Raw genomic sequence first — 26,521 nt, forward strand, 5'->3', positions numbered from 1 at the left:
CAAGACATGTCAGCTGCAGAATCCGAGCAAGTTGCTCACAACTTTCTATTTAGTCATCCTCAAGCGCCATCAATCATGCTTAGAATAAAAACACCATCATCTTTCATCATCATTGCCCATCATACTGAAAAACATTTGGGGATTATTGTGTCTTTTTATTTATTTTTTTAACAGGAAAGGTTTGTTATGCTTTCCTCCCTTGGAAGAATCGCAGTCAGATTCTTGACGTCTCGTGCGTGGAAAGCTGATGTTGTGAATGAATCTGTTGCATCGAGGCCCTTCCAAGGATTCATAGTAAACAGACATATGCAAAGCCGCCCACCACTCCACCTTATCTAAATCTGATATCTCATAAGGGCCCTTCACACTTGTCGGAAAACATAAACACGCCACGAGCGGCTGTGCGCGCGCGCACGGAACCTGCACTGTCATTAATTTCGGCGGCGGAGGGAGGTCAGCGTACCAGACGGCCTGCCGGCGTGTGCAAGCATGTGTGCAAGCTGGCGTGGCACTACAGCGGATGCACACTCCCATGTATGTGTGAGTGTGCGTGTCATGAAGCAAGGGGAGGAGGAAGGGATGGAGAACATGGATGTGGTCGTGCACGTAACACACACCGGCGTTGACAGGTGGCTGCGGTAAAGAGGTGGTCCCTGAGCTGGGGTCTGCCTGTCTCTGGCTGAGAGAGAGAGAGAGGAATAAAAAGCTCCCAGCAGCTGTCGCCCTAATTCCTCTAACACGGTGCTTGTGCTCTGATTAGAAAACAGATCTGGCCTCTAATTTACTCATGACACCAACTAATGCTCTATATCTCAATCGCTCCATCCCCGCTCGCCACTGCATGGCCTGCCTGGCTGGACACAGACACTGATGCACACAGAGTGACTCAGAAGGCAAAGAGACGAGCGCAAACAATCAGCTGAGCACGACACCGCTGAGCGCTAATGTGGCTTTACCTCCATGGATTATGCTGCAGTCTGAGAAGTCAGGAGTGTCGCTGCGTGGTGTCAAACGCCTTATCTGCAACAAAACAAAGCAAATTCCAGGCAGAAAAATAATTTCTTAAGTAACTAAAAGTTATTTTTTAAAAGTAATAATACTTTTTATTAAAGGAAAAAAAAGTTATCCAAACCAACACGAAAAGTAATCCCCCCTTTTCTCAACCAATAGTAACTTTGTGTTTAGTTTCACTAGGCTGATTACTAGCAAACCTTTAGAATCAAGAAGCTATTTAAATAGAGCCTGTCGCACAACACGAAGTAGGCTAACAGGTGTCTAAAAGCAACACATCATGTCCTGATCTACAGAAATGTAAGAGCATTTGAGAGACGAAATTCCTGACATCTGTCAGTCTGGGAAGAGTTACAAAGTCATGCATTTCAATGCTATGGGACTCCAGTGGACTGCAGCGAGAGCCTTTACCCACACATACAGAAAACATGGAGCTGTGGTGCTCAACCTTCCCAGTTGTTGGCTTAGAAACATGACTCCAAGAGTAAACTGACAACTGATCCAGAAAGGAACCCAGATATGTGTCTGCAGGCCTCACTTGTGTCGATTAAGGTTCATGTTTGTGACTCTTCACTAAGAAAGACACTTGGCAGAAATGACATCTGTAGATGAGCCGTAAAGCAAAGATCATCTGGATCAAAAAAGAAGACTAAAGGGCTGTCTCACATTTACTGAAAAATATTTTGACTTTAAATAATCTGTTCAGGCCTGAAAACTCATAGATGGCTAAATTTAAACTATTCTCCAAGGAATAGTGGGTTATAAATCCTCCACATTGATGCAAAAGACTCATTGCTAGTAGCAAGCTTTTGATAGCAGTTGTTAATCAGGGTGAAAAATTCAAGTATTAGGTTTCAGGAACAATTACTTTTTCACAGAGGGACAGGTTGGATAGTTTGTTTTCCTTTAATAAATTGCATTATCATTTAGAAGTTGCTGTTTGTAATATCTCAGATTAACCTTGTCTGATATTAAATTTTCTTTGATGATCTGAAACTTTTAAGTATCACAAAACATGAAAACAGAAGAATTCTGTATGGGAGCAATTATTTTTCATAGTATTATATTTTATTACCTCTTTGATTACGTTAAAACCTAAGTTTTTTTTCTTTATTAAAAAGAAAAATCCCTTTAGCCTGTAAAAAGATCATGCACCATTTCTTTCATCCAATTTTTTCATATGTTTACAAGATGGTAAATTATTCTCAGTTTTACTTCCTGGCAACTTTCTTGACTTTCTTGTTGTTAACTGCAGCAAGTGCTAAAATATTCATCAAACCTGCAGAACAGTAGCCAAAAAAGACTTTGTAAAAGATATTAATTTGATGTTGGAGCATCTGCATGTGTCAGAATCTGTGGCTCTTCTCCAGTTTATCAAGTAGCGAGTTTGGAAATATTGAACTGAGGATCGTAGCAGGTCAGAAATTTAGGATGTGTGTGAGATCATCATCTCTGAGACAATGAGGATGCTGTTAGGGCTGAAAAACAAATGGAAAATTGTATCAGGGTATCAGAGTATTTTAACAATAAAAACAATGTTTATTTTTATATTTATTTGCAACATGTTTAGACAATATAAAGGGTTTTCAGGACCATGTTTATGTTAATATCATGAGGATTGGAGGGAGGGTAGGAAAATGATTATTGTTGCAGCAAATAGTGACATCTTGGCATCAACAAATCTTCATAACCAGCGATCTATAATCCAAGGAAACTGTTTCAAAGGCATGTCAAAAAAAAAAGCTTTTCTGTCCTACTATCAAAAATACAAACATGTAGAGTTGCTAAACCCCTCTGTTTGATTTACTCTTATGAGATTAATAATGAACTTTCAGAAAACAAACGTTCCAGGTGGAAACAAAATTAACTGTCTTCCATGTTTTAAGACCTGAACTGAGCTGCTGAGAAGGAGACATCAGAGAGGATCCAGAACTCTGGATAATCTAAAGATTGAGCAAAGAAGAAAGGTGAAAGATCCAGATCCCTCGCTGCACTATCTTTGTCAAATATAATTAAAAAAAACAAACTAAAATAAAAAAAACTAAGTGCTGTGAATATGGTAAAACTATTCATTTTAATAAAAAAAAATTATTTTTTAAATGTAGGACTTATTTTATTTTTGGACAAGTTTGTCTACGTTGAAGGTTGGATTTTTTTTTTCTTTCTATTTTGCAGTGTAAAATTATCCTTCTGCAATAAATCCAATTCTATGTCAAGTTTTTATTACATCTCTGCAAGGGCTGACCAAAGGGCCTTGGTAGGTTAAAAAAAATATTGTGGCATGCAAACCAAGAATATAAATAAATATTTGGAATTGCAAAATAATCAGAAAGCAAAATAGTTCGAAGTTATCACATAACCTGAGTCCAAAAAAAAAAAAAGCTTTGACTGAAAGCGTGACAGAATGTGAAGTTATGTTCCGTGGTGCCAGTGGCGGAGGAGGAGGCGGAGGCGGCGTCTGGATGCCGTGACGCGGTTTGCCCAGCAGGGGGCAGAGGTGTGATGCAAGGAGTGGGAGGTGACAGCTCAGTGTCACACTGCACACACAGGGTGTCACCTCAGCAAGCTGGGAGATGGAGAAAAAAAGAGAGGCGGAGGGGAGGAGAGGGAGAGTGGACAGAGAGACAAAAAGGTGAGAGATCGGCCTCAAGCTGTGCGTGTTTTTTCTTCTTCTATCTTTGCGAGGACTTGAGAGTGAGAGGTTTTCTGACCTGTCTGAGAGCTTAAGCTCTGCTACAGGTTCAAGATTCAATTTAAACTGCAAATAAAACATTCTTACAATCTTATTTTAATCTGATGATGGGATGCAACACTTGGTGAACTTAGTAGCTGTTTACCTAATATAAATAAAACAATATGGTATTTATTAAGGCCACAGTGTAATTGTTTATATGTGGACTAGTGAGAAAGCATAATAAGGATATTTTGTCTGGCTTACATCTGAGTCCATAAAAAAGCATCTCTGGGCTTTATTTTGAAAAACAAACGCAGTCACTTTTTTAAGGCCTTGGTTGGGTCCAAATAATAATGCAATAATGTATTCTTTGAAAACCTGAAAGTTTCCTTCTTGAATCTAATATTAGCTTTATTTTGAAGAGTTAGCAATCATTTTGTCGTCATTGGCTTAATTATGCTAGTAATGCAGAACCTACTGCATTTTAGCAATAAGTTAAACCTTAGAATATTGAAGATTTTACTTTTTTTTAATTTCTGTAATCTTTATTATGAACTGGCAACTAAATCTCTTTTTCGGAAGTGACATAGTCCTATTAGAATTTTGAAAGCAACATTTGCAGGAATCTATTCAAAGAAATGTTTCAACTTCTATTGTGAGTAGCTGATCTAAGCTTAATTTTGAATTGCTGCTTCAGAAAAGTCACATGATGCTTACAGTTTCAAAAATATTACCATCACTTTGCTGCCATCTAAAATCGTTTATTGTTTTTTTCAAAGTACTAAAACAAGTCGGAACTCTTGATCATATGTTTATGCCTTCATCTTTTTAAATTTAATAATACTACTACTACTACTACTAATAATAATAATAATAATCTTAAGGGACAGTGATATTCAAACAAATTTCATTAGTTGCTGGGACACTACTTACCGATAAATCAAGCTGAATTGAATGTAGAGTACAAAAATCAACCATGGACCATATGAAATGGACCCCTAAAGAAATTCTGCCCAGGACCTCACATAAGCTTGGGCCGCCTCTGATAAGAGCTAATGCATCCGTATGTTTTGACCACCTTAACTATAAACCTTATCTAAAATGAGTGTGAGCTTTGCAATTCACTACAGCTAAGCTAGTGTTCTTTGTGTAAGTGACTCATTTAGAGAGTGTGTGGGGGTGCGTGTGTGTATGTGTGTGCGAAATCCTTTCCACATCCTTTCTTCTCTCTCTGTCTCTATTTTTCTCCAGGGACTCACTTGGCATCACTCCCTACTTTTTATTCTTGCTCCACAAACTGCTGGTGTCTGAGCACAGACTGGCCGAAGACACACACGCACACACATGCACCCCCGCACGCTTATTTCCTCCTTAAAAGAAAAAGCAGTTACACTGTTGAACTCGATAAAGCACCAAAATGTTACCATCACTTCGCTGCCATTTAAAATATTAGAAAGAGGAGCTTGTAAGCAAATAAAAGTAGTGTAGATAATACAATATATGTTGAATCCAAAGAATGTACCCACAGAAACACACATATAAAGCCTGTGATGCCTCCCAAGACACACACATTTTCAAGGAGAGAGTAACTGAGTGGCGCAGAGGCAGCATCATCTGAACTCGATACAAATCCGTATTGAAGGGAAGTACACAGATGCACATGCCGGATGAACCCCTAAAACGTAAACAAAAACAAAAATCAAGGAAGTTGGAGAACATGCACAGCCCACATTTGTTTGTTTATTTCTATCCCCATTTACAGCTCTTTTAGTTTCAAACCAGCCGTATACACAAACACACACACAGAGCTTTAAGGTTCTCCTGCAAAACATACATTACACTGACAGGCAGACAAGGCAGACTTCAAAAGCAAGAAATAAATAAATTAAACCGAAGTATGACGGGGATTAATTAGTAAAACGAGGGGATAGAAGGAGTCGCAAAACAGGAAGGAAAGATGGAGTTTGGAGCTGAAAGAGAGGAAGCAAAGAGGGAGCCGCGGTAATCTTTGGAAGGAGGCTGGAGGTGCAGGCAGCAAGACGAAGAGTGTCACTTCTAGTTTTACTAAAGCTGATGCGGCACGCAGCAAAAACAACCAAAAAGAAACTTCTCAGGTGTAGACATGTGCAGGCTGCTCACTTTTTTGCAGGATGAGCCGGAGCGACTTTTTTTAAATAAAATACCCTTCCGAATTTCCTGCACCGTCTTCCCTTCGTTATTTGGAGAAGGGTGTGAGTGTGAATGCAAATATGCAAATGAAACGGTTATTATTGCATTGCTCATCAAGCAGCGCGAAGCAGACATTAATAGGCTGATGAATATGCATGTGAATTTGTTAATTAAGTTAATTATTCTGCTGAAAATGCATTCGTCTTCCAAGGACATCTTCCCCAGGATTCCAACCTGCTCTGCTCATTAGTCATGCGATATTTTACACTGGGCACCGGGACAAGAACGAGGCAAGGGAGGGGCACCGAGGGGCCACCGAGGTTAAGACGTGTACGATATAAGGGCATTGTGGGTTTTTGAGTCCACTTAAGAACACGGATTTGAGGGCATCAGAGAGAGATACGATGGCATGGCGATGAAGCCTAATCATTCATCCGCTCTTCAAAAGCGAAAGGTCAGCGAAAGAGGCAGAGCAAGGCAGCCAGCTACAGAGGGGCGTTCACGTCTCTTGTAGCCAGACGTTCGTTCCATTTCTGCTTTTTCCTCTTTTCCTCTCCAGTAATTCCCCCTCTTCGCTGCTTTTCCTCTAATTGCTTATTAAAACCCTCTTAAATGAACTTTTTGTGCCAACTTTCCAACACATTAATTAATTGTTGTAGCCAATTAAGTGTCGCTGTGCAAATGAGCTTCAGCACAAATGGTCCTGCAGGGCCCGCGCCCCCCCTACCCCCTCCGCTTCCTACACCCCTACCCTCTCTCTTACTGCTTTCCCAGCAGCCCCTCTGCCCTTAAAGAGGCAGCACCGGCACATGCAGGCGCCGAGGGGGAGACGAGGCAGTGATTCTACAGTGCTGATCGAGCTTTTTGAACCGAATTGATAATAAGAAGGTGAGACCTTGGGAAAAAATGACTTTGGTTTGCAGAAGTGCAGCATCATGCAAACAGGATGATGTGAATTGACTGAGGTGGGGATATTGCCAAGACAAAAGGTCACAGAATATATTTAAAGAAGCCAGCAGCGTCATCTTTCCTGAGTTTTTCTTTGCATTACATCCTCTCCGGTTAGCCTCACTGCTGTTGGTCATGGTCTATGCTTGATCATTTTTGCCATCTGTGTTTAACACCACTAGCCCTATAGGTAAGTAGTGACAAATATAAAATAAAATGAACACCTGACTGAATTTAGTCTCCCTCTGTGCTTCATACATATCTTTATATTCTGTTTGGAATTTTTTATTCCCTACTATGTTTTATGAACTATTACGTCACAGTATTAGCTGTGGAAGTGCTAAACAAGGTCATGGACTTTCTATGAACCAATTTTGCGAATCAGCCATTTTTATTTTTCGCATTGATTTTGTAGTTGAAGTTTAAGGATGTCGAAGATAAAAGTGGACAAGTCAAAGTGTTTGGTTGTTGATTGTATTAACTTCATTTTTCTTGACAAATAAACACACATCAGTGAGGAATGTCCTCTTTATGCAAAGCATTTCAAGGACGAGTGCTTTAGCAAACTCCGCTAGTTTCAAGTATGAATAACTTTGAGGTGTCATTTCCTTCTGCCTATGAAAGCGACACACGCAGCAAAGTGTTAAGCTGCAAATAATGCTAAATTGACAACAAACTTTATTTTAGACATAAATTTGCTGTGTGTTAATATGACGTCTCGGCCAATGTGATGATAGCATTAGCATCGTGAATTCTGCTTCTGCTAACGCTGTGTGTGCTCACTTTTAGGGACATAACTATACTGCCTGCTTTGAATAGTATTATTAAACAGTTTGTCATTGTTTTTGTCATTTTTGTTTTGGGAAACACACCATCCAAAGGGATGCAGTGACATTCTTAGGGCTAGCGTTAGCTAACTCTAACTCTGTTGAGGCCTTATTTACAAGACGTCTATGTGTGGCTGGATGGTCTTCTGTTGATGACATCTTTTAATCAATTTAGAAATGAAAAGTTTATATGAATATATTGTTTTTATATAAACAACAATAATTGAAAAGGAAGGATTAAAAGCATCAACTTTAAAGTTAACTTTTAGTTTTAGCAACATTTTGGAGTGGCCCAACCAGAATCCTGATTTAAAGCTGATGTTTTCTTCAAATGTATGTTGTGTGTGATTAAAAGCTGCATTTGCATTTGTAAACTGTTTCCTGGATGAGTTCAAGTTTTCTTTCTGCCTCTTTTCAGTATAAACATCCTCAACGTCTGCTTGTAAAGGTCAGGCCTGATATAACAACCATGTGTAACATAACATTTCCTAGAAAACTATAAAATAAAGAGAAATTGGGGGGGTGGGGTGGAGTCGTGTTATGGCACCTATAAAACTTGCTGTTTCAGCAGTAAACCATACATCACAGCTGGGGGGAAGTAGATCAGTTTTTGAAATATTGTATAAACAGAGATGTACTCGTAAACAAAATGGCTGACATTAAATTTTATTTGATAGAAGACAAAGAAGAGCTGATGAAGACAAGAATATTTACACGCAAGCTGTCTTAATAATTAAAAAGACTTTGATTCACATTTTGTTCAACTAAAGAGGTGTAGGAATCTCAGTTCTACTTTACTTTTATTTTAATATGTACGTTTGCCAATATTTGGAGTTCTGGGCCGGTATTTGTCTTTTTTGTTTAATTTGGCTTTGTGTGTCTTTGATGTGGAAGTCCCTGCCTCTCCTCGATGAGTTCACAAGCTGATCAAACAGCCTCAGTCATCAAACCGGCAAATTGCTCACAAAGACAAAATGCAGACGGCACTGCACACACTCATGTTTTCATTGCCGGGTTATGTTCTATAGAGGTAGTTAAGAACTTTTTATCGTTGCCTTTTTATATGTTCAAATGAAGTTTTAAAATGAGAAATAAAAGAATTAGACAAAACATTTCAGAATGTTTAGCGCTTTGCTAGTTCAATTTACATCTTCTAATAATCCCGTTAAGTTTATTCAAGAGTTGTATTGATATGCATAACATCCTTTGTTTACATGGCGGTTTAAACGGACTCAAACTGCTTCATTTGTTCCTTGAAAATGAAAAAGTACAGCGAGTTCTGCCAGTGGTAGTATAATTTAAGAAAAATTTAAGATATAGTTTACAGCTTGTAGAAAACTCAAGAAAATGCTTCTATGTCTCTCTTTATAGTTAATTTTTGCTGTAAAATTGGCATTGTTCCATTCTGTTTTAATTCAGGGCTGCTCACATATCCTTTAAATATCACGTCACCCAAACCAGGTGTTTAATTTTGCTCATCACCAGATCTGAGAGGGACTCAGAAAATTCAATCAGTCTATGAAATAAAAACCCAAACATTCATTAAATCCGTTTAGCATGAATAGACTGAAACAAACCCTCAGCAATTTCACTGTTTGTCTGGAAGTCTCCCAGAATTGCTGCAGCTGACTTAAGTGCCAGCATTCAAAGTGGAGGCTCCATTTTGATCGCTGCAGACTGTCCCTGCCATGGCGACAGTGAGCTTCAGATTGGCACATTTTTGGGCATTCCCCATAAGGTGCTTTTTCTGATTGATGGCGCCGCCTCGCTCGCCTCCCTCTCGTCACTCCTCAGCCCTGATTTATTCGTCTCGTCTTTGTGACTTGGCGCTGGCATTGCCCACTACATCCTCCAGTGGAAAGTCCCTGCGGGCACATTCACTATTATTTGGAGTCCCGACGGGCAGAGGCATCAGACAGAATGCAGCACCGTCTCATCTCATTCTCACTGGGCCTGTGCTAGGGGGCAGGTGAGCCTCCCTCCGCCTCGTCTCTGAATGGATATCCCACCCAGAGGGCTCAGCTGCTCGCCGGGCCAGAGGGGTAAGCGGCTCTGTAAGCGTGCCAAGTGAGGAGCTGGTCTCTGTGTGCGTGAAGCCAATCCACCACATACACACACACACACACAATCTGCACCATCCTTGGAAGCCTCTGCGTTTGCCCATCTAAGGTTTATGATCCTTGGCGGCCTGTCGGGATCTTCATAGAGAGATCAAACCAAGTGGGGAAATAACTGATGTATAAATATGATTGATATAGAGGGAGAACCAATCATGGAGACGTCATGTCTCCATCTGACTGGGTTGGAATATAATCCATCCAACTTTAATTGGGTTGGAGACAATATTACAAGTCTGCTCACTTTAAAAAAATGTGTAATTTAGCTGCTTGTGCATTTTTGCTGGATAAAAATACATTAGTCAGCTAAACAGCCTTGATCTGCTGATTGGTGAAAATTCTCACTTTCATTTAAGCCTATAAGTAACAACACACAGAATGTTAAGATCTAATAAAGGTTGGGAATATTGTATGATGCATAAATGAGGATATTCGTGCAACTCATTTTCTGCTGTAATCAAAACTGCCACTTCTCTCAAGAAGCCTGCAACATCATCTGTGTTATTTATTATTTTTAAATACATAAGTCAATCAATATTAATTTGTTCCGAAATTTATGGAAAACATAAAAAGGTTGATGCTACAATAATATATGAAAGTGGAAGTCTGCCATGGTGATGTCCTCAATGTAACGTATTGAAAGAAAATCAAACAAAAAAATGTCAATGTCTCAATAATGTCCTGTGCCTTTGAGCATCAACTACAGATGACAATGTTTACTGCTGTTCATAAGTCGACTTATTGTCTGCTGAGGCATTGCGTCCCACTCTTCTTGAAGGGTGGGCCTTCAGGACACAGCTGACCCCCCCTACCCACACTCTTAACATCACCACCACTTCTGGTGACACATAGCGCTCTCCTTGATGTCTTTAACATCGTTGGTTGCCATAAATTCTTCTCAAAGTGAATCAACTTTGATCAGAGAAAAGCTCTGAGGCTCTTTTGTTTAGTGCAAATGCTCCCTGACCCTTGCAAAACAACACCTATACCTGGTGGTCTGGTCAGGTACAGTGCCTTTAAAAGGTATTGATGAATGTTTTAACAATTTCATTGCTTTTAAAATCCCTCCAAAACAACTCTTTAATGACATTGCATAAATATTTGGCTCCTTTAAAGTAACTGACCTAATTCAAGAGTTCTGGTTAACTTGTGTTTGTATTCTCAGTGAGTGGAATAGAGATCACCGGAGTGCAGTGTGTGTCACAAGTGATTGGAGTATGAAAGACATAAAGACACATAAAGACACTCCAAGCAAATCAGAGAAAAGGTTATTGACCAGTATAAGTCAGGGGATAGATACAGAAAAATCTAAGGCATTAAACATACCCTAGAGTCCAGCCAAATCTGTCAAAAAATGAAAGGAATGTGGCCCTTTTGTGGCCATATTCCTTCTCTTCTTCTCTTTTGTGGAAGAAGAAGAAGAATTACTTTATTCATCCCAGCAGGGAAATTATTTCGCAGTTACAGCAAGAATTTTTTGTACACAGATTAACACACACACGACGGGAGCTGCGTCTGCAGGCAGCCAGCTGAGCCGGCGCCATGTTTTTTTTGAAGGAGGACATGCGGCAAAGGTCGTCGGGACCGGGAGTCGAACCCGCGACGTCCGCGGGTCTTAGGCATAAAGAGACGAGAAAACTAATATCAACGCTCAACTTGAGACTAATGGTCAAATGGACAAAAGTTCTTTAGTCTGGTGAGACCAAAATAGAGCTTTTTGGTCATCAGACAAGACACAGTTTGGTGGACACCAAACACTACACATAACCACAAAAACACAACATCCCCACTCTGAAGCATGGGGTGGCAGTACGAGTGGACCAGTCAAAGCCAAGACTTTAATCCAAAAGATAATTTGTGGCTGGAGTTGAAAAGGGATGTTCAGAGCTGATTCTGAAGCAACCTGACAGAGTTTGAACAGTTTTGCAAGGAATAATAGATTAAAATTGACAAGTTCAGATGTGCAAGTCTGATTGAGACCTATAGACGGTCTGTGCTGTGCAAAGGTGCGTCTGTGTTAGATATTTTCGTAATTTTTCTTTACCAAGTTTTCACTTTCACATTAAAGAGTTTTTTGGTAAAATTCCTTCATCAAAAAAGCCAAGCTTTTCCATTAGAAAACATCCTGTTGCATTTTTTTCCCTTCCAAAGGTGAGGTACTATTGATCAATTGTTAGGTGTCGTCTTCATCAGATTACCTCCATCCAATCTCATTTGAGCTACGCTGCAATGGGCGAATCCCAAATCTGCTTCTGTGAACTACTGTATATCACATAAAATGCCAAACTTTTACAAGTATGTGGATTTAACAGGGGGAATGTGGAAATATTAAAAAGATGCATCAGTTTTGGACTATATGTGCAAAACTGATAGAGAGAACCATTTAAAAATTATGCTAACATCTGAGGTCAAATGAGATTTTCCAGGAATCTTTTACTGTCCTCTATTCAGTATTTTTGTGCTTTTTTCCTTCAGAGACAGCATGCTGACTCAAAATTAAACAACTCATAGCACAGTAACCTGGCCAACACTGCAGTTCTCACCTTTTATGAAAAAAAAACAAACAGTTGGGATTTGTGGAAATGCCTACCATCTAGTGGTCACTTCACACAGAAACGTTCAGAAATAGTATGTAGTCCATCTGGTGGAATAACCTTTAATAAGCGACCCACAGCCCCAAAAACACAATTACAATTATTTTTGTCGTTTCTTCTGTCTTTTATTTTACAGACATTACTTCTCCCTTTCTTCAAAGCAAAAACACCGGAAGCAAAATGGCTGACCATCACTTTTTAAAGCGTTTTTCACTTTATGTAGAAAATAATCTAATCGAAATAAAGAAAGAAAATGAGGCGGGACTTGTTGCAACAGTTGTCAGAAAGGCAACGCGCTTAGGTAAATCCGTGTGCATTTATTCAATTTTACGTGAACTAGAGTAGCATGTGCAGAGCAGCGACGTATAATGTTTTGATATAATCCGTTTATGGGTCAGAAACAGGAGAACTAGAGGCTTGTTAAAGAAATGATTGTTGCACGTCATAGGGTCAGAGTTCAGGTAGGACAGTACATCCCAATCTGCTGAGGTTTGGGGTTTAAAACAAAAGAAATGCTCTGAAAAACATACACAGTGGTCACTCAAAGCAGAACTGAAGCCCCACCATACCAGAGATCGTTCAGGAAACAGACTGAAAACAGGAGGAGCTCGCATTTAAAATAAACTGAAAAACATTGTTCTCCATAACACTGAAACGCACTGAAAGGGGGCCACTGCAGTGGAACTGACAATCATTAAGCCTCAGTTGCATAGCACTCAGTTTAGCAGTCCGGCCTCGTCGATGTTTGGAAATGAGCAAAGACTTGGAGGCGGCAAGTGTTGCAACCTGAACTAATCCTTGACAGCCTGACCCCATGTCCAAACACTCCCACCAAAGCAACAGAACAGCTTGCTCCATTAGGCAAATGCGTTCATTACCTGAAAAAAAAAAATCTCCTCCTTTTAGACATTCACTTTCAAAATCTTTGATTTGACTTTCACTACCTGCTCTTGGTCCAGTGAGTCACTTTCTGTGGCTGCATTCTCCATCTGCCTTTCCTTTCCCTTCAGGCCAGGACTGCTGGAGCTGTCTCATGATACCCAACATTAAGGTCACCGGTGGATTGGAGTTCAGCGGGCGGCTCCATGGGAAAACCGCAGATCCTGGTCCTTGGGGAACTGCGCCGAAGTGGTGGGAGCATCATTACCCAGCGCTGCCGGGGCCTCAGCTGGGGCTGAAGGTTTAACAGGAGAGTCCGCAACCCAGGGTGGGGTGGGCTCTTCACGGCCTGCGCCATCTACAGCCGGGGAGGGGTCTTTGCTTGGCTTGGAGCTCACGACCTCCAGGTCCTGCTGGGAGATGAGCTGAAGCAAGGCAGCAGCCACAGCAGGGCTGATGTCCTGGTTGCTAGGCCGAGTTTCTGACTCGGCTTGTTGGGAGTTCACCAGGAGAGGAGCTGCTGGAGGTGACCCGGGTGGAGAGGGGGGGCGCAGTTCACCGCTTGGAGGCAACTGGTCAGGCAGAACTTGTTTCCTTTTTGACACGCCACCATCTAATGGACCCAAAGAACAACAGGAATTAAAAATAGAGGAAAATTGATCAGAAATGTTAAGCTTTTCTTTTTCTAACCCCCAGTATGTTCTACACCTCACTTACATGAAAATGTTCTGAGAGTAAGTTCAACTTGAAAGTTAAGCAATGCTAAAATTCCCAAATCGACCACAAGGGGGCGCACATGACTGACTACATATAAACACGTCTTTGCTCTCAGCTCATGTGGCCATAAATGCCGTGAAGCAGTGAAACAGTAAAATTTATGCAACTTTCCAGGTTTAAAATCGTTAATGAACCCATTTTCATTAATAATACTTTTAATTATTAGTCATTAAACATAAAAAAGTTCAATTTACTACATGTAAAACAATATTGGCACTCCTCCCATATAACCAGTTGTGTGTATTGAAAGAAAAAGATGAGATCTAAGCACCAGTGTGTGATATTTATAGAACAGTGCAACCAAAACAAGACAAAGATTGTGGCTTTAAGCATTCAAAGTTCTCAAAACCATTCCAGTATAAACAGTGATCCAGCTTAATATTTATACTAATTACTGAATGAAAGTTTAAAAAAATAAATAAAAACGTGACAAACCAAATTTAAAAGAAACACATGCAGGTGAGATCTAAAAAAAATCAAAATATTTATTTTCACTTGATAATTTATTAGATTTTCTTCATAAAAATCCTGACATTACAGACTGTTTTTTTTTTCTGTGAAGAAGCCACGACACCTCCTTGATGATGAAAATGAAGTGAAGAAGATAAAACATGTGAAAATGAAACGGACAGAAACAAAGACAGTGAGAAAGAAACAAGAGGGAGATTTCATGGGAACAACACAGCGTGAAACTTTTTTTATTTTACGCAGCTGAACATCACTCGACTAGGTTTTGGTTTTTACTGAGCATTTCAACCGTGCACTGGTCATGTCCATGTGCACAAACTTTTACCTGCTTATCCGGGTCACATGACGGCCAAATGCACAAGAGATTTTCACAGGTTTCTTTTGCTTTTTTTTTTTTTTTAAAGACAGGTGCTGAAAGGAGATGAGTATTTGTCAATAACAGATGGGTTGATGTATGATTGGTCTAATAGCCGGATTCACTTGGATTATTGTTCATTTCACCAGGTCATCTAAAATCTAATTTAAGAAAAGTTTATAGGTCTTATACAGATTTCCTCTGCTTTACACATTTTATGGATTTCCCTCCTGACTGGTTTCCTCTGTTCACTCTCTAAAGATTAAACCCAGACTTGCCCTTGGAATCAGTAGTAGAAGCGGATGAACTGCGTGTCAGCGCCTCCTCTGACTTAACGCCATTGCTTTCATCGCTTTGCTCCTCGGTTTGAGGTTTTATGATTTGGCCCAGAATGAGAGCCAGCAGGCTGGCCTGGTCTTCCTGGCTGAGTGGAGGTTCTCCAGATGTGGGTGAGGCCTCCTGGGGTTCGGGAGGCGGCTCCGGAGGCTGTGACGCAGCAGGAGGCTGAGCCTGGTCCTCTGCAGCCCCCTGGTGGTCAGAGGCCTCATTGAGAGTTGATAGCAACTGGCTGACAGTGTCTGAGTCAGAGAGGTTAAGGAGCTGGGCCACTTGGGGCAGCTTGATGTCAGTCTGTCCCTGGAGGAGGTTAAGCAGCACGGCCAGCTCAGTTTGATTCAGTTGCTCTGCAGCCGCTCCAAGACCTGAAAATACACACCGATTAGCAAAAACATGAACTGGAAACAGTAAAAAACAACAACAAAAAAGTCCAAAAATGAAAGAAAAAAAAGGAAGAATCTGGCTGCACTGTGATTAAAGGACCACTCCTGACTATGCACAAGTAAATACTCACATTCCTGTACATGTATGATATATAACAGCATTTTAATTGACCTCACACCTCAGCGGACCAAATTACATATTAAGAAAAAAGGAAATTCAACTGTTTGCAAGCTTTTAAAGTTTAAGTGGCTGTGATTGTGAAGACAGCTACATTACAAGTTGATGTAGAAAAAGTAAAACTTAGCAGCTTCCATTCACTACCATTGTGTTAAATTAATCTTTGCTGACGCCTATACGTAGAAAGGCAACAACGCCAGTCAGAACTGGAGCAGAAGTTACAAAGTCCACCTGAATTTGACTTGTTTTTATTTCACTTTTTTGTCATAAGGGATAAACCATTGGCAGGTAAACTGGGTGGACCACAAAGCTCTTTTAAATCCCGGGGCAGGGTGCCTGTTCATTTAGTCTCTATTCATAATGAGAACACTCTGTGTTCCATTTCTGTTAGACTTTTAAATATTTCTTGACTTCTAGCAGAGACATAAATGCCACTATTCTAAACCACAAGCTTAAAATTATTCCAAGAGTAAAATGCCTTAAAATATATAATAAACATGATAAGTAAAATATGTCCTTTGAGCTTTGGAGGTCTGGGAGCTGAAAGAAATATTTGCTTAAACACTACAAATGTTGAATTAAAAATAGGCAAACTTAGTTGGGTGTCATTTATTAAATGTAGATACAAGCCCAAAATGTACAAACAAAAGAAAATGTTACTTTTAGATTGAAATTAAAACTCAAGTTTTAATTCAACATCTGTTTAATCTTTTCTATTTTTTCTTTGCTTATTTTGCTATTAATTTCAGATATAGCGTTTTGTTTATTTGCAATAAAAATGGTCAACAAACAGGAAAGACATTTTTTTTCCAAACAAAATACTTGGAGGTGATCTGTTACCTGACAGCTCACTGTCTAGTTTGGCTGTGGAGGGCGGCTTTCCTGGGGGAGGGGGCGGAGCTCCAGGCGGGCTGCTTTGGGGTCGGCTGTTCTCTCCACTGGAGGTCCCAGCCATATTTTTACGGGGCACTTTGGGCACAGGCACATCCTCAGGCAACCCGCTCTGACGTGCACGTCTTTTCTTTTTAATCCACAGCTCGTGACAGTCCTGGTGATGAGGAAGACTGGACAAAGAAAGCGCAAACAGGTCAAAATTTGAACAGATTTGAATCCTTTAAATTGTGCTTTTCTAAATAAAAGTCTTTCGCTACTAACTCTGGTGGCGACATCCTTCCAGGATCAACATCAGTAAGGAAGTCACTGAGAAGAGCTTGCTCCGATGTGCAGCGACGTGAAGGGTCGAGGGTCAACATTCGGTCCAGCAGGTCCAGAGCAGGAGTAGGCAAACTGCAGAAAGGTACAGAAATATTTACCAAAACTAACAGAAAACAACAGATTTGACATGAGCGCTTGGCAGGCAACGTACAAGGCAAACTCCTCTCGTAGCCGTCGTCTGTACTGCTTCTTAGGTTTCATGGTGTTGAAGAGAGGAAGTTTGATGACATCGGGCCACGCCGCAGGACAAGGACTTCCACACAGACGGCTGCAGGAAACGGAAGGGAGCTTTTAATCATGTCATATGATTTAAGAAAACAGCAGTTTGAGATAGAAACAATCTGTGAAATTCTCCAACATCACAGAGGAAAAGCATCGATAATTCAATTTCACTTCCTCTATAAAAGGCATGTAACTCTCAGATAACCTAACATTTGTTTTGGAAGGTTGTTTTCCAAGAATGACAGCAAATAACCAACAAAGCAAGAAACCAGACACTATTGTACAGTAAACTGTTTTGCTAACTTTGAGTAAAGCTTTGTTGGACTTTGCTTTAAGACCTTGGTTCAAGTCGTCCAAAACCTTTCTGAGCACAACCACTTTGCACTAGCAACCTAGTTCTTAATCCAAAGTGAGGAACCTAAAGAAGTTCAAACTCACAAAACGAAACCCAGAAACAGTGCTGTCGTTTGTGTCCAGATGTGTTTCTAAGCTACAGATGGAAATAGCTGCCACGTATCTATGGAAATACAGCCAGTCCCATGTGTTGCACATGTTGGACAAAACAAGGCACTTTGTATTTGTCCTTAATGGATCATTCTCCTAATTTCTTCCTTGAGCTCCCCTCTAGGATTAGAATAATCCTTTTCCTTTTCATTCATTTTGATAATTCAAAATGAATTATCAAAACGAGTCATAATTTTCATCAAACGTTATGTTTTTGTTTTCTGTAGATTGGTTCATCAGTAACTTTTTCTCTATTTTTTTTATTTTCCATATTGTTTCTGTAAATATTCATTAAAACTACGAGGAATCTCTTATTTTTAGAGTGCAGACCTAAAGGACTCAATAGAAAAAAGTAATTTGTGTTTATTTTGACGAGTTATGACACTGATTTAAGTTGTAATGCTGATCCGATTTATTTGTGAAACCAGTTGAGTTCAAGTTTTTAAAGCAGACAGTAGCTAAAACACTTTGGGGCTGTAGAAGTTTCTGTACCTGATGAGTTCCAGTTGTAGAAGTTCTTGGTTTGCCTGAAATATTGGTTTTTTAGTGAAGAGCTCTCCAAGAATACACCTAAACAAAGAAAACAAACACACAAACGAAGTTAGTATGCTCGCTGAATATATATTGTACATGAAGAGCAGTAGTCCTGTTTAAAAGTGACTTACAAAACTTTCTGTGTAAATAGGCAAACTTAGTTGGGTGTCATTTATTAAATGTAGATACAAGCCCAAAATGTACAAACAAAAGAAAATGTTACTTTTAGATTGAAATAAATTTTCAATCTAAGTACTTTAGAAAAAATATATGCATTTTACTCAATTGTTGATATAGCTAACCATCCAAAAAGCATGATAATACATAATTGGTTCAGAAAAATAAGATTATTTGAGACATTATTTGAGAAAAAAATATTCATAATCCCAAGGATTATGTTTCCAAATTACAATATTACAATAATTACAAGATAATTGTTGTAGAAATTTTAAATGGCTTTAAAGAATCATGGAAGAGTATAGGAAAACAAGATTAACAGGTACAGGCCAAAAATATCAAGTTAAAAGTACTTGAGGACCACAGAATTTAGATTTTTTTTTAATTATTATTAAAACTGCAAAATGTATTTTCATTTTAACCTGATCAATAGCAAACTAAAAAGTAAACATTTGAATAAAACAAGTAAAGTCGTTTTCTGAAGAGAAGGGAATGTATTAATGTGTAAATCATTATAGATCAGAAACATAAACAGGGTCTCAGTATTGCTACAACACATAATTATAAGTAGCAGGAGAACCTTCAGTTCTTATTAACCAGATAAATTCATGCTGAGCTTAAAATACATCTGGCACCCCGAAGAAACAGAAACAATACGCAAACAATTAATCTTGCAAATTGCCGATGTTGCTTACATTGCAGAAGAAGTGCTTTGAAAACATCTGGTAGATAATTAGAACTATTCTATAAAAATATAACCACTTATAAATTACAACATTTATTTTGGTACAGTTTATGCAAATGAAATTGGACAACATGTTTTTAGAAAACAAACCATTCGGCTTTTGTAAAAGTTGCTTCACGGTTAGAGAATTATGTCTAAAGGTTTGCATTTTTAAAATAAAAACAAAGAAAGAAAAAAGCTGGATTCTGACTGACTGAACAGGTGTTCCATTTCGACAGTTTTAGACTCACCCGCAGCTCCAAACATCAATGGCTGGGGAATACCTCTCCTCCCCAAGCAGTAGTTCAGGGGGACGGTACCATAGTGTGATTACTTTATTAGTGTAAGGTCGACTGCAGGGGAAGAAGGACAAAGAACAATGATGTTACGAGGAATTCACATAAAACTTGCGCCCCTGTGTGTCCAAACAGAAATGGTTCAGAAGCAAGTAAAAAGATTGTGGCTCCATCTACTGGAGAATTACTCACTTGGTAAAAAAAAAAAAAAATGTTTTAAAAACAATTCATTCATGCAAACCCCCAAAATTTGATATGGACTACAATAGGGGTCTCCAAATTGAGTCCTTAAGAGGTGCTGTCCTGCACCAACAAACCTAAATTAAATGCCTGAATTACAACATCAACATATCATTCTGTTCTGCAGCAGCCTGGTAATGAACCAGCAAGTTGATACAGGTACTTATAGAATAAGGAGGCATCTAAAAGTTGGAGAATAACCACTCTTAAGACCTTGAGTTGGAATTGAATGTAAACAGACTGTGTGTTATCTATTATATGTTTTTTTATTTATTTTTAAATAAACACCACTCACCTTTCCTCAGAGTTGTAAAGTCGAGCCAAACCAAAGTCTGCCAGTTTGATCTGACCTCTGCAAACAGAGAAATATCAACATCTGGCATGAGTAACAAAGCAAACAAGCTTTATCTCCATCAACCAACTTCCTTATTAAAACCATATTTACTTTGCTTCATTCATGCAACAATACAAAGAGTAGACAATGTGTTGGGGGGAGAAAAGATTGGTCATTAGTCCGATGGGTTGTAGTAATATACAAAAAAATAAAAATAAAAAACAACAGTACTGTAAACACCAACAATCACAATGCAAATTGATTGGAGTGTGTTTGTTTTCTGACCTGTTGTTGAGCAGTATGTTGGAACATTTGATGTCCCTGTGCAGGAAGTTGTTCTTATGGCAATAGTCCAGGCCCTCCATGAGCTGACGCATGAAGCTGCGGATGTGTTCGTGGGAGAACTGGACCAGGCCTGACTCCAGAAGGCCCATCAGGTCGTGGTCCATGTACTCGAATACTAAATAAAATGCACCTGAGAGTAAACAGAAAAGATTACAGCTTAGAGAGAAGTATAACTTCAGAAAATCTCAGATGAGGTTGGTAGGAACATCCGAGCAGAAGGAGCTAGAGAGTGTTGCTGGGGAAGCGGGTGTGTAGGTTTCCCTGCCAGACATGTTATTCTGGTGGCCCATTCTCAGACAAGCAGAGCACAACACGCACACACAGATATAGGTACTATTAAATGTCAGAGAACCAAAAAAACTGAAAAATAATGTTTGACAATTTGTGAGTGAATAAGAATTGAAGTAATGAAGTTCACAAACAGCTGCCCAATCCTTCATATGTAATAATATGTTAAACACCACATGAACTCTTTCTCTCAGTTGGAGTGCTACCATATGGAGAGTTTAAATGGGAGCAGCTCTACAGACTTGTATGGTAAAGGCGTATCTTGAAAGAAGTAAGAGTAACGATGTTTGTTTTTCTATCCAGCGCTCGATAAGTAAAGCTTTTCAAAGCCTCGAGCTACCCAAACAAACAGAAAAATACAAAGACTAAAAGGAAATCCACATCATGTTTTCTGGGCTCTTAGACAGTATACATTTTGCTTAAAGACAATCCATTTTGTCACATGTCATCTCAACTTTAAAAGAGATTAAAAACAGAAATTTTTTTTTTCCCACATTCACAGCAAAAAAATCATGTATACCATCTTTTTAGCCGTCGTACCTTTGTCCTTTTTGAAGTCAAGTGCATCCTGCTTGTCGGTAACGATTTCCTTCATGTTGACAACGCTGCGATGTTTGAGCTGCCTCAGGATCTTTATCTCTCTGATGGCGGTGATGGGGAATCCCTCTTTTTCATTGTCCAACCGCACTTTCTTCAAAGCAACGAGTTCCCCTATAAAGAAAAGTGATGCACACAGGATTTACAGTAGAACGCATTTAATTCATATATCTTGGAATAATCACAAATGCTTAGCAAGCCTGTACATTACCTGTGTCTTTGTCCTTCGCCTTGTACACTTGGCCGTATGTGCCTTCGCCTATGATCCCAATTATATCAAATTTGTCCACACAGCGTTTCCCCCAGTCACTCAGGTTATGTTTTCTCTCACCATAACGTGGAGAACAAATCCTGGAAATCAAAGAGAAACAGAAAAACAAAGATATGTGGGATTTTGTGGGAGTAATGATGCAACAACGATAAGGGGGGTAATTAAAAGATTCTAACTTTGGTCTCTTCTTGAGGGGTTGCTGGGGGACAGGAGGCGGCTGGCGGACAGGCGACTGAGGCGGCGATGAGTCAACTCCAGGCAAAGTGGGCGGCAGAGGGAGATCGATGAGAGACGGCCGGCTGCTAGACGTCTTTTCCTTTCTTGATGGACGCTGGGGAGGTGTGGATTTCTTTGGGCTGACGGAGCAAAGCAAACTAATTCAGAGATAAACCTTAATTTCTTTTATGTTCCAATAAATAAAATTATCCACCAAATTAACGATCCAAGAGCACAACTCTCTTTTATGTGACCATGGTGGTTTACTTTTACAGAGGAATGACTGAAATGACAAAATGGTAATATAACCTTGCGGGAAGAAAAATAACTTTTGTTTTCAGTTTAGGGAACAGAAAAAAACTTGTTCAGGTTTAAAAAGTAAATGTGGTGCAAATATCTGTAAAACAAAATTCTGTATCCACGTATCTTGAAGTTTTGCTTCCTAGCAGTCAACTTTTTATGTTATAAGTAACAATTTAAAGTGGTGTATTTAAACTTCTGGAGCTTTTTCCAACCCACACTCAAGTTTTCATGCTCATACATAAGCGCTGGAACAAAAAAATAATAAAAACATGCTAAAAATCCAGGTTAAACATTTAAGTTCTCAAAAAAAAAAAAAATCCTGAAAACGTTTGATGAAGACTGAAATATAGGATTCCATTAAAGTTCTCCGCTTTGGAAGCAAAGCATAACGATACTAGGGATAGTTCTGTATATGCATTTCATATTATAATAAACTATTAATGTTTGGAAACATGTTTCACTTGGAGACGACTCACCTGTCCTGAGTGTTTCCCAGCAGCATCGGAGGTAAAGGGAGGGGGGGCAGCGTGGATGTTTTGTGGAGTGGTGTCTGGCGGACAGGACTGCGTGCAGGAACAAACCCTGGCGATTTAGCCTGGGACATGTGATGAGTGGCGGGCTGATTAGCCGCCTCTGGCTGAGGAGGCGGCGGTGGCGGGGGTGGCACCTGTGAGACAGGTGATGGGGGCACAGGAGGGGAGGGCTCAGGAGGAGGAGCAGGGGAATTGGTGGGAGAGGAAGGTAAAGGTGCTGTAACTTGATCTTCACTCCTGGGAGTATCAGAGGCTATTTGTGCTGTTGCTTGAGCCTGGGTTTCCACCTTCGCTACAGAGTCTCTTTCTACCTGTGGCGGCTCAGTTTTAGTGGGCCGTGAAGATGTGGAACTGGCGAGTTTTGGGGTGGATGGAAGAGGGGAAGAGGTGCCACTGGCGTTGGCGCGAGCGGCAGCCTCAGCAGCCAGGCGCTCTTTTTTTTTGCGGGTGAGCTCTGCACCCAAGCTGGAGTTGAGGGGCAAGCGAGATGCAGGGGGGGAGCGGCTAGCTGGACGACTACTGTGGGAGCTGCCAACTCCTAAGGCTGAAGACGGATGCCTCTTGTTGCGTGAACGAGACGAGGAGCGGCGAGAGGAGTAGTGCAGCGGGGAACGACTTCTGGAACGGCCTGAGCGTCTGAAATAAGACAAAAAAAACTTTAAGCCACTCTAAAAGATCTTTGAAACACAATTCAGAAGTTATTTAATATAGATGTTCACTGAAAATAGAGAAATGCTAACCTTAAAAATGTCATCACTATGTAATATAGAAAATCATTCAATTTATTAATCTAAAATTTACAAAACGTTTCCATGCATTTTTTTAGTAGACTGGTTTTTTTTAATTATCCTATTCAGATAATGAGGACTGTCACGATAAATTTAGCTGGACATTAAATTGTCCTAGTAATTATAACAAAAAACAATAACAATTAAATTTTGAAACCATTTTCAAGTAATCTATCGATAAAGGCACAATAATGCAAGTTTGCCTTCTCATAGATCAATGATTTTTGTAAAGAACACTTAACACAAGAACTAGAAGATATTAGTATCCAAAAAACATGACAGCCAAAAACAATAAATAAAACCCACTTCATCTTAAACTATAAATAAAATGGATGCAAACCAAATTGGCCCTCAAAATGGAAATTGAGCTCATTTTAATTTATCTTGGTTTTTTTAGTGTAAAGATGGATGAGCTTCAAGTTTATACTCTTATTACAATTATTCAGGTTTGTGAGGGTGAAACTGTTAACAGTTCAACCTGACTTAAAACCAATAAAGCAGGTTTAACAGATTCCATGAAGACATTCCTGATTATTTCTCAACTCTCTCTTGAAATGTTATATAGTTTGCTACACTAAACCATTAAAAGTCATAATTATTCAGATGTAGCCAGGTAAACCCCTACAAAGTGTAAATGGTTGAAGTAGTGGTGCACCGATAAATCGCCCCGATTTCCTTAATTTTGGTGATCAGCCAATTTTAACAACCAATATTATTTACCTCAGCAAAGGTCTAAAAATTAACCCCTGTCCTCTTTTACTCTGTGAGATGTTTGACTGACAGACCCACCTACCCAAGTCTATTTTGGGTGGGTGGTTTAACATTTGAGTTAATAGTCACCCCAATATAGCAACTTTCTTGCTGTATTTAGCAACATTTCAAGTCAAAAAAAAAAAATCAGTATACCCAAAACTGTAATCGGCAGGTCAGGGTTTTTAAAGATCGGTAATCGGCGATCGGCTGAAAAACTGTAATCGGTGCACCCCTAGTTTCAAGGTTTCCTACATACTCACCGAGACGCTGGGCTTAAGCTGGAGGACCTGCGGCTGACATAGGGGCTGATGGAGCGTCTCCTGGAATAAGGGCTGCTGTCCCTCTCACAGCTGGAGGACCTGTGCCTGTTGACATAAGGGCTGTCCGATCTTTGCCTGCTGCGGCGGGACAAATCCCTGTAGGGGCTGGGGCTTTTCTGGCCTAACCTTCGCCTGGAGTACCCCTCGTCTCCCTGTTGTCCATAGTTGGAGCCCAGTGGACTCTCACTGCCCCTTCTGGGACTGGATGGTACAGCAGAGCTGGCACCCTTTCTGCGAGGGCTTCCCCTGCCTGACAGCTTCACCTTAGGGCTCGACTTATGGCTCTTGGAGGACTTGCGGTGAGTCTTGTCTGTCCTGTCTGTCCTCCTATGGGAGGAGCTTCGATTTCCATCTCCTCGGCCTTCTCTCCGCTGTTGCTTTTCTTTATGAGACTTCCCTGAACGACCGCTCTCCTTACTGCGAGATGAAGATGTGGAGGATGTGGTGCTACCTACACTGGCTGCAGTCTGTACAGAGAGCGTTGACTCCCCACGCTTGGTGTCACCTTCTGGTTGGAGCTGGCGCTTGGACGAGGAGCCTGATGAAGCAGTTTTCTCCTTGACTTTCCCAAAATTACCCTTTTCACGATCTTTGCTGCTCTTTTTCTTGTACCCATGCTCCCCATTTCCAGAGTCTCTGACTTTATTAGGGTCCTTGGGCTTTTTCCGAGAGTGTCTTTGACCCTTGCTCTCTCGCTCAGGTTCTATGACGATATCGTCCCCATCGTGTTCGGGAGAAGGCGAGGGATCCAGTCGGTCCCCGATCCCCCTCTCAGAAGGCCTGTTGGACGGGGGATCCGAGAAAGTGTCCGAGTCGGAGCTGATGTCGTCGTATTCCACCAGAGGCTTCACCGTGTTGACACCAGGAGGCGCCGTATTACCGGGGGCAAAAACCCCGGGTCGCGGTACCGCCACGGATTCTCGATTAGGTTTGTTTGATTTATGCCGTTTTCGTTTCGAAGATATCATGGAAGATTTTAACAGCGCCTTACAGTCTTTGCTCGTCATGTTTCCTTCAGAGGTGTGAGCTGGGCCTTGGGTCTGGTGTGGCACGCCGCCGCTCGAAACAGTCTTCCTCTTGGTCCCATGGTGTCGGTCCGACCCTGGCATACCTCACGCCGGCTTCCGTGTTCCGAGAGATTCATCCACAAGAAAACAACGGCTACTTCAAATGTCAAAACAAAGAGTTGCAAAGCAGAAACAGAACAAACACAAGCACAAAATAAACACTCTAGGCCGCTCACGTCCAGTCCTTCTCAGCGCCAATTCATTCCATTAGCTCACCAGAGTAGTTTTCCAAAACAAGAACAAAAAAATCCAAGGTGGTTTTCCTATGCAGCAAAGTTAGCACTCCGAGACAGTCACTGAATGAGGAAGGTCCAAACCAAACATAGGAGCATTGTGGTGTCGCCTCCGTCTCAACGTAGCTAGCACAGCTAGCTAATGCTCGACGGCTAGCGAGCAGACTCCTAAAAAAGAAAAAAGTCCCTTTGTGAAAGGTGTCCTTGTCCGGTGCCAAGTTAAGAAAACGTATTATTATTCCACAGAATAACGGTCTTAGCTTTCAGAAACAAGCAGACGCCTTGAGTAAAAGACGCTCGTTTCTCCAACAAAATGAAAACTTGACCCGGTTGGTGCTGTTTACATGTTCCCTTTAATGTAAGTTTTATCCCCTATAGATTCAATATTGATTAGAAATTATAGTATTTTCGTGTGTAGTAGATGTTCCTGTTTATTATTAATGGCTCTGGAAATCAACCAGGCCTATATTTAGGGCGATGCTGGTGGATTTTGTATCATCCACAGCCCTATCTGAAGGAGACTACAATCGCCATTGTGGCTCCTGTGACTAGCAACTTCTGCGCACCAGCGAATTAACCGGAAGAGGGGGTGCTGTCAATCTCGTCAGCCTATCGCAAGAAAAAGGCCGCCCACTGCTCTCGCGATGTCGCGACCGGAACGAGAAAGGTGACAAGTTGCTCAACAACTGTTTTTAATAACGTCAGTTAATGTAAAATTATCACGTTTTGATTCCTAAAAACTAAGCAGTCCTCATATCGTACTTTTCTTGTGGGTTTAATTTGACACCTACTAACATCATTACATTTCAGAGTTTCTTCATACAATAAAAACGTTATTGTTTTTA

The 26,521-nt window shown here is 40.4% G+C and overlaps 1 protein-coding gene across 2 annotated transcripts; it reads right to left on the reverse strand.

Moving 5' to 3' along the window:
• Positions 1-2,549: 2,549 nt before the first annotated feature.
• On the reverse strand, positions 2,550-26,243 carry cdk12 (cyclin dependent kinase 12). 2 transcript variants are annotated; one of them, XR_002754133.1, is made up of 15 exons: positions 24,317-26,243; positions 22,459-23,151; positions 21,640-21,819; positions 21,404-21,543; positions 21,136-21,306; positions 20,248-20,437; positions 19,924-19,980; positions 19,344-19,445; positions 18,150-18,227; positions 17,083-17,199; positions 16,872-17,003; positions 16,557-16,780; positions 15,098-15,520; positions 13,285-13,832; positions 2,550-3,577 (listed from the first exon to the last, which is right to left on the reverse strand). XR_002754133.1 is itself a non-coding variant. In XM_005796765.2 (14 exons), exons 1-14 carry the CDS (start codon positions 25,483-25,485, stop codon positions 13,411-13,413), a joined length of 4,098 nt encoding a protein of 1,365 aa, XP_005796822.2. In that variant the 5' UTR covers positions 25,486-26,243; the 3' UTR covers positions 12,297-13,410. The 2 variants fall into 2 exon arrangements, 1 of the variants encoding a protein (XP_005796822.2); XM_005796765.2 differs by lacking the exon at positions 2,550-3,577 and having other exon boundaries at positions 12,297-13,832.
• Positions 26,244-26,521: the final 278 nt, after the last annotated feature.

This window comes from Xiphophorus maculatus, chromosome 16, assembly GCF_002775205.1.
Source record: "Xiphophorus maculatus strain JP 163 A chromosome 16, X_maculatus-5.0-male, whole genome shotgun sequence".
Classification (NCBI taxonomy): Eukaryota; Metazoa; Chordata; class Actinopteri; order Cyprinodontiformes; family Poeciliidae; genus Xiphophorus; species Xiphophorus maculatus.